Here is a 12,345-nt window from a genome sequence, read left to right as displayed (position 1 = left end):
GCTACAATAGTGTACTGTTGTACATCTACGAACAGTAAAAAACTAAACACACAGTTAGTCTTTCAAATGAATAGAACAGTCAGTGTCATTGCTTTAACACATGGTCTATTGGTGTAACATTTATTTCACTGTTAAGTTGATGCATTGTTGTCATTCTCACCAACACAGGATTCTTGTCTGCGGACTGACTGTCTTGAGACCACAAACTCGGCCCATATATATCCTCACAATAATAGGTACTTAAACTTCACATTATTTGAAGTTAAATTTACAGAAATTACAATTAAAACTTAACTCATTAAATTAACTTAATACATAGAAAAATTGGTTCCTTTTAACAGTTTCTTCTGCTACGAGGGTTAAGCCGAATTATTTGTTTAAATCATGAAATTAACATATATATGTAAACAATACTTTTGAGAAAACTGTTAAATACTTTAAGAATACTATTAGTTTTTCCTCCAAATGTTTATAATTAATACAGAATTTATATTTGTTTATATGCCAACAACAGAATTTAAATTAAGAAACAATTACTAGTTTCACCCTTTAATGAAAGATACTAACTAGAAATAGCTGAAATAAATTAGAAAATCATTTGCCTACATGAAACTAAGCACAAAATTAGATCTGGTGTTATATTCATTGAAAATGATGGTCAACCTTCCTCATTTATGAAAATGCAGATTATATTTGCGTATGCCAATGGTAATTCATTGGAAGTGAAAAAACGAATTTAAGGAAGCAGATGGCAAATATCCCAGCACGCTTCACCACAAAATGAAGGCCATTCTCACACCCTTCAAGGAGCACACCCGTGCAGTTTACTCGAACAAAAAATACTTTTGTAGTGAGACACAACATGCAGCAATTTCAGCCAAAAGAGGGAACAATGAATGTTGTTGATGACTCCATTGTCATCAAAGGGCAGCACGAGGAATGGCAGGTAGACTACAGGTTCCTCTCCAGACAATTCACTTGCGGCTAGACTCCACCACAATGTCAAACAAACCACTATGACGTGACAGTTCAAATGGCTCTGAGCACTATGGGACTCAACTGCTGAGGTCATTAGTCCCCTAGAACTTAGAACTACTTAAACCTAACTAACCTATGGACATCACAAACATCCATGCCCGAGGCAGGATTCGAACCTGCGACCGTAGCGGTCTTGCGGTTCCAGACTGCAGCGCCTTTAACCGCACGGCCACTTCGGCCGGCCAGACGCGACAGTTATCAGCTGGAAGCACCCCTACCATCAGATGCAGCATCTATTTTCACACACACACAAATAGAGGTTGAGGCAACAGCAACTGTGACCCTGAAACCTAGACCCTCTCCTCTCCCACCTAACTCCAACCCAGACCAAGAGTTATGCTATGGCTGGCCCCACCAACTCCCTCTACATCTTATACAATAACACCTGTTGTGAAAGAGGGGTGAGGGTAACAACATATACTCTCTTTCATTTTCTCACTGGGAAACATTACAGTCATGCCTCGCATAGTAGCCAGCCACCCATGGCACGGCTAGTCACATGCAGCTGTGCAAAGATTACATCATCCACAGCGACTTCAGCAAACTTGCCCTCCCCTACTTCCCTTCCAGTGCCCTGCGCTCCTGGAGGAGAGTAAGGAGCACTGTGGTGACTCCACCATCAACAACCACAGCAAGGGGGAAGGATCTGCTTTGGTCAGGAGTGAGTGCACCTGCAGTGATACTATCTCTGGTAGAATCAGTTCTATCTGGACAATAGTTGTGTGTGCACAGCCTCTTCTCTGTGTCACAGTGTTGGTAATTAAGAGTGTATTACCTACACTGGCTTCCTTAGATATTCAGTTAGGAGTATTCCTACTTGGATCTACTAGGTAATAGGTACCTATTATAAAGTGGTAGCGATGGATAGCATATTCTCCAAATTCTTGTTATGCTTAGTATTCAGCAGCAACAAAGAGTTTCATTCTGTGGCTTCAACGTCAGTGATATTTCAATGGCTGGTATATTTTTGTTAAAATGTAAAATCTGAATATATGTTCATGTTCCAAACAAATATTTTCAAATTGTTTTGTACTAGTCTCATTCTGAAACAATGAATGTCCCATTCAGTAACTTGAAGAAATAATTTTAATATTAAAGTAACAGATGAGAATAAAACTAGTTAATTGAGATTGGACTACTGGCTATACCTATCAAACATAAAAAAAAAAATAAAAAAAAATAAAATAAAATAAAATAAAGGTCAGAATCTGACTTTATGTACTTTAATGGCATTTTTATACTATAGTACCACAGATGAATTTTACATCATGTCCATGCTCCATTCCATCACGCGTATCATTTTACTTATTTACACAATACTAAATAACATTTTTATAATTTCATTTTACTAAAATTATGGTTAGGCATATACCATTTTATGATCACATAAAGAGTTCCCTTTTCAGTAAAAACTAAATTTTGGAGTGTGAAAAATCATATGTAAAATGTTACCAATATGTATGTGTCCCATTCTATTACACAGAATGGCCTATGCACTACTTTGAAAACTGTTGTTCTAAGAAATTAACTGTTGGAAACAGATTAAATGCAGCTAAAATCTAGATTACAAATGAAATCAGGATATCATGGAAAGCTATAAGAAGACCATTTTACATCAAAAGATGGTGACGGGGATAATTACATTACAAAATGTATCGTAAAATTCTAAGCAGGGTCATCAGAGCACAAAATTTATGTACTTTCAAGATAAAAATAGCTTCGCCCACCACCAAGATTAAAAACTATTTGAAACATAGTAATCTTTAGACGGGAAAAAGAAATCAAGAAAATGAGAGAATTTCTTTAGAAGTAGATAGTGAACTAATCAAAGGTAGCCCTAAAATTGCTTAACATCTAATAAAAGCATTCCAAAATAAGCTTGACAAAATGGCAGGAAACAGTATGTATCAATTCCATGTCAATTGGGTAACAACAGGTACACAGAATTTGAAGCGGTTACTAATAGTGCATAGAAGGTTTGAGTTTTAGTTTTTATGTTTTTGGTATACATAAATAATCTTCCACTTGCAGTTTCAGAAGATACATATTTTAAATTTATGCAGATGATAAAAGAATAGGGAAAAAAATAGTACCAGTCACCTTACGAAAAAGGCATCTAATGAAATATTTGAAAACTTCAAGAGATGGTTCATGGCAAATGGATTTTCACTGAATTTTTACAAGACGCAGTAGTACAGTCCCGTACGTCTCACAGAACTTGAGAAACTATAGAAATATTTTTGAAATTGTGAAATTCAAGACAAAGTGTTAAGACTTTTGGACTACAGATAGTTCATATCCTCAACTGCAAAATCTACTGCCTAGAATTAATGAAGTGCCTAGAGCTGACTATGTTTGCATCAAGCATGATTAATCCTATAGGCAATTTAAAAAATGACGAAATTAGTTTGTTCTGTGTATTTCCTCTCACTACTGATTTATGGAGTCATCTGGGAAAACATGATGTACAGAAGCAAAATTTTCAGAATACAGTGCGATGTTGTAAGAATTATGTCTGGTGTTAATTCTAAAACATCCTGCAGAGACTACTTCACAATACATACAGGGTTATTACAAATGATTTAAGCGATTTCATAAATTCACTGCAGCTCCATTCATTGACATATGGTCACGATACACTACAGATACGTAGAAAAACTCATAAAGTTTTGTTCGGCTAAAGCTGCACCTCAGGTTTCTGCCGCCAGAGCGCTCGAGAGCGCAGTGAGACAAAATGGCGACAGGAGCCGAGAAAGCGTATGTCGTGCTTGAAATGCACTCACATCAGTCAGTCATAACAGTGCAACGACACTTCAGGACGAAGTTCAACAAAGATCCACCAACTGCTAACTCCATTCGGCGATGGTATGCGCAGTTTAAAGCTTCTGGATGCCTCTGTAAGGGGAAATCAACAGGTCGGCCTGCAGTGAGCGAAGAAACGGTTGAACACATGCGGGCAAGTTTCATGAGTAGCCCGCAGAAGTCGACGAATAAAGCAAGCAGGAAGCTAAACGTTCCACAGCCGACGGTTTGGAAAATCTTACGGGAAAGGCTAAAGCAGAAGCACTTCTTAAACAGGAGATTGGAAAACCGATGGATCGGTCGTGGTGGAGATCATGATCAACAATTCATGTCATGGCCTCCACGCTCTCCCGACTTAAACCCATGCGATTTCTTTCTGTGGGGTTATGTGAAAGATTCAGTGTTTAAACCTCCTCTACCAAGAAGCGTGCCAGAACTGCGAGCTCGCATCAACGATGCTTTCGAACTCATTGATGGGGACATGCTGCATCGAGTGTGGGAGTAACTTGATTATCGGCTTGATGTCTGCCGAATCACTAAAGGGGCACATATCGAACATTTGTGAATGCCTAAAAAAACTTTTTGAGTTCTTGTATGTGTGTGCAAAGCATTGTGAAAATATCTCAAATAATAAAGTTATTGTAGAGCTGTGAAATCGCTTCAATCATTTGTAATAACCCTGTATATTTGTCAATATCCATTGTGATTAACAATATTTCTCTTTTCATAAAAAAATAGTGAAAAGCCTGAATATAGCACTAGGGCCAAAAAACCAACTCTGCAAATATGTTAAGGGATTAGTATTAGACCAGAAAGGAGGCAGAAATGTGGTACTCATGTGAGGAACAGTTTACCAGAGCACATTAAATATTGTGTAGTGACGTGGTCTAGTTTATGACCAAACTAAAGAACTTTCAGTTGGGCAGCTCCTTCTACTCCATTGGAAGTTAGGTGCACAGAAACTCTCAAATTTAATGTTTCAAGTTAGTTTAGTATTATAAGTGGCACTATAGCACAGTTATGTAATGTCATTTCAATGTATTTCATTTAAATTAGATTAAATACACTTCCCTGACTTCTTTCCACATCCCAGAGACCACTCACTGTGGGATCCATGAAATAGTACTAATGTGATGAAATGGAAAAAAAAGTAACAACTCAGATCAGTCAACTCATATAAATACCAGAGTGTAACAGTTTGTGGTAATATCAGATGGAAGGATCACTTAGGCTCACTCATGGGTAAAGCTGGTGGCAGACTCCAAGTTACTGCGAAAATTTAATCTGTCTTCCAAGAAGACTACTCCAAACACTTTTCACCCATCTTAGAATATTGCCTAAGTATTTGGGACCCATTTCAAATACTATTAACGGGATATTTAATGCACACAAATATGGGTAGCACAAAGGATCACAGATATGTTTCAGTCATGTGAGACCATAATAGCACTAAAGAAACATGAAGTGGGAGGTATTTGAAGATAAAAGCCTACCTACAAAGTTTTGAAAACTAGTGTTAGTGAGGAATCTAAATACTTGCTAAAACTTTCTATGTGTAAATGTGCACAAAAGCATTTAAAGTCATTTTTCTAACATTCGATAAATGAGTGGAACAGGGAGGAGTGTTAATATGTGATACAATAGAAAATACCATTTGTCATATGCTTCACAGTAATAGGCAGAGTGTGCATGTTGATGTCAATGTAGAAGTTCTTGGGTTATTTAAACTTGCTTCAGTCCATTTAAAATTTTAATATCTGTCCTGTCATACATTCTGTGGTGTCACCGCCAGACACCACACTTGCTAGGTGGTAGCCTTTAAATCGGCCGCGGTCCGGTAGTATACGTCGGACCCGCGTGTCGCCACTGTCAGTGATTGCAGACCGAGCGCCGCCACACGGCAGGTCTAGAGAGACTTCCTAGCACTCGCCCCAGTTGTACAGCTGACTTTGCTTGGAAAGGTTCACTGACAAATTATGCTCTCATTTGCTGAGACGATAGTTAGCATAGCCTTCAGCTATGTCATTTGCTACGACCTAGCAAGGCACCATTATCAATAGATATTTAACTTGTGATGCCTGTACCGTCAGACCGATGTTCTCCAATTGTGGATTAAAGTTAAGTATTCTACCAGTTACCTCCTGTTTTGCTAGTCTTATTTCCCTTAACTGTTCCAGATCTCGCGCCAGCCTGCGTGAGCTTAAGCGCGTGCCTTTCGGCTTCCCCTCATAGTTACTTGGCTGTCTTGCCAAGTCACAACACATTCTTCATATTACTCTTACAAAATACTGTAAAAGACCCTCATCGAGAAAGACCTGAAAAATATTTTGGTTCTTTTACCTTCAATATGCAATGATTTTTGTCATGCTTATATCCAATCTCAAAAACTGCTGTAGTACACATACAAAAATATTCATGTGTGTCTTCCTGACAATAAAATGATATAGGCAAATCTCACACAAAAAGTACTCTGTGTTAAGCACATTGTAACTAGTAGGTAACTATTATAAAATGGTTGCATTTGTATGTTTGGTGTTAATCCCATTTTTCAGTATTTGGAAACTGCTGTAGAGATATCATTAAAATTTTTGGCTTTTAAGTGAGATTCAACACTTCTGCAAATTATCAGTGCAGTGGATTGGGCCTGGCACACACACATGGTGAGTAGAATGATTGACAACCATTGAAATTGCATTGGACAGCAGTATGATGTATATTTTGTTGGATATTCAAAGATGTGTGAACCAAGTACTGCAACTGATTCCAAAAGAACTCCTTAGGAGATTTGCAATAGCTTTATGAATGTTTCTCAAAGTTTATTACTGTCAATGGAGATTACGTTGAAGGCAAACATGTTCATTTTGATTGTGTCCCCCATTATTTATGCATGTGCTGAATATTTCAGCTGGATATAGGGATTTATATTTTTCTAGTTTCATTGCAAGTTGAGTCATCAGACAAACTTGTGTTTTCAAGTCATCATTATAAGTATTTAATGGCAGTTATTTCTTATATATTTGTACATTCAACAAATGTGTAGGAAACCATATTACTAGATATTTGTGTGTTAATATTTAAAAATTAATTATAGATGAGCTCTAAAAACTGAATTCCTCAAAGCAAGTGACTCTATTGTTCATTTATTACTTTTTTACAATGTAGGTACATGTAAGCATGAATTGCTTATATAAAATAGACGTGTTTGATAGAGAATTACATTTTTGGTCTCATGTAATATTACATCAGCACTTATCAAAATATTTAGACAAAAATTTGCTATCTTTTAATCTTCATCCAGTCACATTTTCTTTGAAGATTCTTTCTCCATATTTCGGGATACGAAATTTTTCTCTGTCCATATACTCACTGCATAATAAAGGACACTATCCATCAAGTTTTTGTAATACTTTGTCAATTCTGGCAAATGATTCCTGGAAAAACAACAACAAAATTAAAATGTGTGTAGCATTAATGTTAAATTTAAAGACTTTTGTTTCCTTTTTTTTCTCTCTTTATATGACTAAAAGATCAACATATCTTATCACTTTTGTTCATTACTGAACTCAAATTTCATTAGACTTATTTGCTATTATGTTCTATGAATACCTGTATCACTGCTATTCCTTTCTATTGTAGCAAAAAGTATAGTGAATATTATACATTAAGCTTAAAAATATTAGAGAAAATTATAAAGATTTGTTATCAGAAAAGACCCGAGTATTTTTATATATATATATATATTATCCTTGATTCTTTCTTGTTTTCCAGGTCATGAGAGTTTTGTGTTGACCAGATATGAATACTCCATGTGTTGCAATAAAACCACAAAAAACATGGACTGTGTGCCAGATATATCCCAGAAAAGCATTATCATCAATAGAAGCTTGTCATACTTATCTCCAAAAGTTCATATAGTTTTCAGAGCCAGCTGGTACATATTTTTCTGATCCATTTTGTGGGGTACATAGGGCATTTTGTTACCTTCAAAAAGAACAAAATAACACAAGCTCAGACTTGCAAGTTCTGATCTGCAGTTGATATATCTTGAATGATTGTCCAGGGATCAGCCCTGCCATACATAACATATCCTCTGTTTTTCTTCATATTACTTTGTTCATAGCATTTTTAATTGCTATGTGGTGTATGACATCAACTCTCCTTTAAACCTTGCTGCTAGCAGAAAATTCTCTGTTTCTGAAAGCCTCCAATTTCAAAACCTTTCTTCATAGAATTGGCTCCTCCTAGCCCCTACACTAGATGGTTGCCTGCATTGTCATCATTCAACTACATCTACAAAAAGGAATACATCATGATTAATGGAAAATAAAGGTTAAGTTTTCTGTGCTTGGCACAGTATCATCCCACAGACTGGCATGTACAATGCTTGTGTAGAAGACAGTAATACAATGCTAGATAAACTTTGATCATCAGGCAGAATTGGCAAAAAGACCAAAGAGTTTTGACATTCTTGCCACTTTCACAGCTGAAACTTGCACTGGATTTTTCATCAAAATTCCTCATTTCAGCAACAGGGCTCTATAAAGCATGTAGAATGAAATAATTAGAAATGTATTTTATGAGATTTAGAAATGATTGTAGGAATTGGGTTGTGTGCAAAAGGGCACATAATTCAGCAATTTCATTTTGTATTATTTCTTTACATATCATCTCTTCTGTGACTGCTGCAGTGTCTTTATACGAAATCTGTTCAAACAACGATGGAACATTCATAATTTTACACCAATGGTAGTTGAAGCAAAATGCAGTTGGCATCCCTGCATTGCCTGTGCTTAATGTGCAGTTGCTAGAAGTTTTATTGGCGTATGTCTGTTATTTTTCAGTGCTGTATTGAGTTAAACATTGTGTTGCACAGCTTGCAAATTTTGAGATGGCAGGGTTAGAGGAGCAATGCATCTACATTAAATTTTGTGTGAAACTCAAGTAAACCTTTACACAGACACACCAAATGATGCAGGAAGTCAATGGTGATGAGTGCTTAAGCCATAATTATTGCTATGCATGGTTCACAAGTTTTAAAAATGGCTAGATGGAAATTAAAGATGATCCTCAATCAGGACACCCTACGATGACTACCAATAATGTTTCTGTCAGGTATGTCAATGAAATTGTGCATTCCAACTGAAGACTGATTGTCTGAGAGATTGCAGAAGAATGAAACATTTCAGTTGGATCGTGTAATGAAATCCTGATCACCATCCTGGAATGCATCCTCTTACCACCAAGTTCACCCCAGGGCTCATGAGTCAAAATCAGAATGACCTTCACCTCGCAATCAGTGAAGAGCTTTTGGTTAGTGCAAATGAAAATGAGATGTTCCACTAGAGAATCTTAACCGATGACCTGGTCCTGCAGATTTTTTTTTTTTTTTTTTATTTCCAAAGTTGAAAGCCCCATTGAAAAGATGATTTGCAACAACAGACAAGATAAAAGAAAATTCATAGACGATCCAGCAAGAGGTGTACCGAGACTGCTTCCAGAAGTGGAAAAGGCATTGCGACTGGTGTATCAATTGTGGAGGAGAGTATTTCAAAGGAGGCCATGTATAATAATTAAAAGGTAAGCGCAGAAAAATTTTGTGGACAAAGTTCCAGAGTTTTTTGAACAGACCTCATATATTTACAGAGAACACTGCTTTGTGTAATGTTGTTGCTTTCCTGGCTGTGATATGCAATTACCATTTAACTCCTACTGTTTCTACCATATCGATTTATTAGTCTGTAGAGAGTTTTTAAGCTGCATAAAGTATTGTCTCCTGTTACACATACATAATATGTTATATCTGTTTAAATACAGGTCACATAAGCAAGCACATAATTGCATAAACACTGATAGAGGGAACGACACATTTTGTTTGAACATAGATTAAGTTATCAATGATCACATGATTGGATCATATCTCCTGTGCCAAAGGAAGCTTTTGAAAGTCAGGAACAGCAAGGACACTCACTGCACATATGCCTTAAGTTCAAGATAATACATTGTTTCTTTGTACGTACAACTGCTTGTCATTCAAGTACGTTCTGCCCTTTGTCACAATGTTAAGGTCTTCTGTAACAATTACTGTGTATGAACATCTGGTTTTCATTTGCCCAAAGTGGATGTTTTGCATTGCAGTACTATCATGGATTAGTAGCATAGACTTCAGCATTCCTGAAAGTAATTGCAGTGTTTGTGATACATATAGTGCTTTGCAAAATGGAAGTGTTTGCAGAAATGCAAGGCCTCCATTTCATGTATGATGAGACACTGGTAATACACATGAAGCTTGACACCTGTACTGCAGTCAGTACAGAAACAGGCATCAACCGCAGCCTTGCATATTTAAATCATTTTACCATATTGGGAGACGGGTCCCTTACATCCAGTGCATTTTGTGGGCCACCAACAGGGTGCTCAGAGAGTCAGTGTGGAAGAGGAGGCACTTTCACATGTGGAAGAAAAGCCATCAGCAAATATATGTACCACGACTCATCTCATGGATATATCTCAAAATAATGTGTACCATTTCCTATGTGACAACAAGTTACACCCCTATCATAAATAGTGAGTCCAGTGTTTTGTGTGTGGAGGATTTATGAGTGAGGTCAGTTTTGTGAATACATTATGAGAAAGAGGCCAATTTTCTATGCAACATGCTGTTCACGTACAGTTCACTAGAGATGGTTTCTTTAATTGTCTTAACTGACCCATCTTTTTCAAGCTTGGGCTGACATTACCTGTAATTGTGTGATCAGACCAGACCACCATGTTTGAATGGAGTGAGGTGTAAGGTCTCCACTGAACAAGTTCCTCCACAGCTATTACACGCTGTACTACTTAATGTGTGTCATCAGGTGTGGATGCACATAGAAGGAACATCTGCCCTCTTTTCTGTGCAAGTATGTGATAAATTCAATGGCACATACCCTTTGCAGAAGTGGAGATTCAACAGCATGGCAAGCTTGCTCTCCTAATATGATGTTTCTCTATTTTCTTTTTATTGGGGGGGGGGGGGGGGGGAGGGTTGGCATTTCAAAAGCCTTATTTACAGTAAACCATTCATGGTGAAGAAACACTTCTTGCTACCAGAATGTTTGCAGCATATAATGAGGTATAGCCAAGGTGTAGCATACTTGATAAAGCAGGCTAGAATTTTCTACCAAGATATTATGCTTGTTTCAGTGTAGTGGTTGACGTTTTCATTGCCCTCTGTAGTGTACAGCAATGTTGAGCAAAGAGTACATTATCTTTACTGAACATAAGGTGTGTGTGCGTTGATTCCCCTTGTTTTTCCTACATTGAAAAACTTTTACAGGCTCTGGATTACTTCCAAGATCATGAACTCCTATTACAGAGTTGTTGTCTTTCATTCAACTACTCCATCAGCTCCTCCAGTTTCTATGTAACCTTTTGAATTACCTTGTATTCTTCATAATTGCTATACACATTGTCTTAGGAAGAATGGAGAAAGAAGCTATTTATTTATAGCTAAATTAATAATAATGAATTTACAAATTCATCAACAGTAAAGAAAGCCAGAATTATATTGCCTTTCTGATTACTAATTTTCAGCTGTCTGATCTGACTTGGTAACATGGACACTGGCAACTGATTGTCAACAAAAGACACTTTCCTGTTTACTGTCAAAATTTTGATGCAACCATAACAAGCATTATTAGGAAGCCAGCCTCTAAAACATATGGTATGGGTTGCAACACAGGCTAGGTGAATATATCACGCTCTTAAAATTTATAAATGGGTAGAGTTTACTTTACTGTGAAATGGAACTTGTATGTGTGTGTGTGTTCAGATTTTAATGATTAATGGAAAATCTCATATAAGATGTGAAACAAATACTAACAAAGAGATAGAGGGGCTGGCCAGTACTTACCTCAGCTCAGTACAGCCGATAGATACACATAAAACAGAACTGAAAATTTACATTCCTAGCTTTCGGAGCTTTGTTCCTTCATCAGGGAGGAGAGAGGGGAAAAAAGGGAAGAAGGGAAAGTGGATTCAGTTACTCACAACCCAGGTTATGAAGCAACAGGGAAAGGTAAACAGGGAGGGTAGCAAGGATGGAGGCATGCCTCCATCCTTGCTACCCTCCCTGTTTACCTTTCCCTGTTGCTTCATAACCTGGGTTGTGAGTAACTGAATCCACTTTCCCTTCTTCCCTTTTTTCCCCTCTCTCCTCCCTGATGAAGGAACAAAGCTCCGAAAGCTAGGAATGTAAATTTTCAGTTCTGTTTTATGTGTATCTATCGGCTGTACTGAGCTGAGGTAAGTACTGGCCAGCCCCTCTATCTCTTTGTTAGTATTTGTGTTCAGATTTTTATTTTTATAAATAGTCCATTTCTCACAGGTGTTGCGCATACTAAGAAAACAGTCAAATCAGTCCTTACCTCATAGCCTTTAGCCATCATACCCTTTATCAAGCAGCCAACAGTCATGGGACCACACTCACAGTAGCCATTGCAGCCAGTAACTGGAACAACGAGAGGT

At 37.3% G+C, this 12,345-nt stretch overlaps 1 protein-coding gene across 1 annotated transcript in view; it reads right to left on the bottom strand.

The window, feature by feature from the left end:
• Positions 1–6,964: 6,964 nt before the first annotated feature.
• Positions 6,965–12,345, bottom strand: part of LOC126424915 (uncharacterized) — a 32,650-nt gene continuing 27,269 nt past the window's right edge. Inside the window, exons 6-7 of the mRNA XM_050087757.1 lie at positions 12,246–12,328; positions 6,965–7,271 (exon numbers count right to left, since the gene is read on the bottom strand). Of these exons, the coding sequence (XP_049943714.1) occupies positions 7,224–7,271; positions 12,246–12,328 (131 nt within the window). The 3' untranslated portion in view covers positions 6,965–7,223. The remainder of the gene's footprint in view (positions 7,272–12,245; positions 12,329–12,345) is intronic.

This window comes from Schistocerca serialis, chromosome 10 (assembly GCF_023864345.2).
Source record: "Schistocerca serialis cubense isolate TAMUIC-IGC-003099 chromosome 10, iqSchSeri2.2, whole genome shotgun sequence".
In the NCBI taxonomy this organism is placed as follows: Eukaryota; Metazoa; Arthropoda; class Insecta; order Orthoptera; family Acrididae; genus Schistocerca; species Schistocerca serialis.
This window is presented reverse-complemented; position numbering and strand designations above follow the sequence as displayed.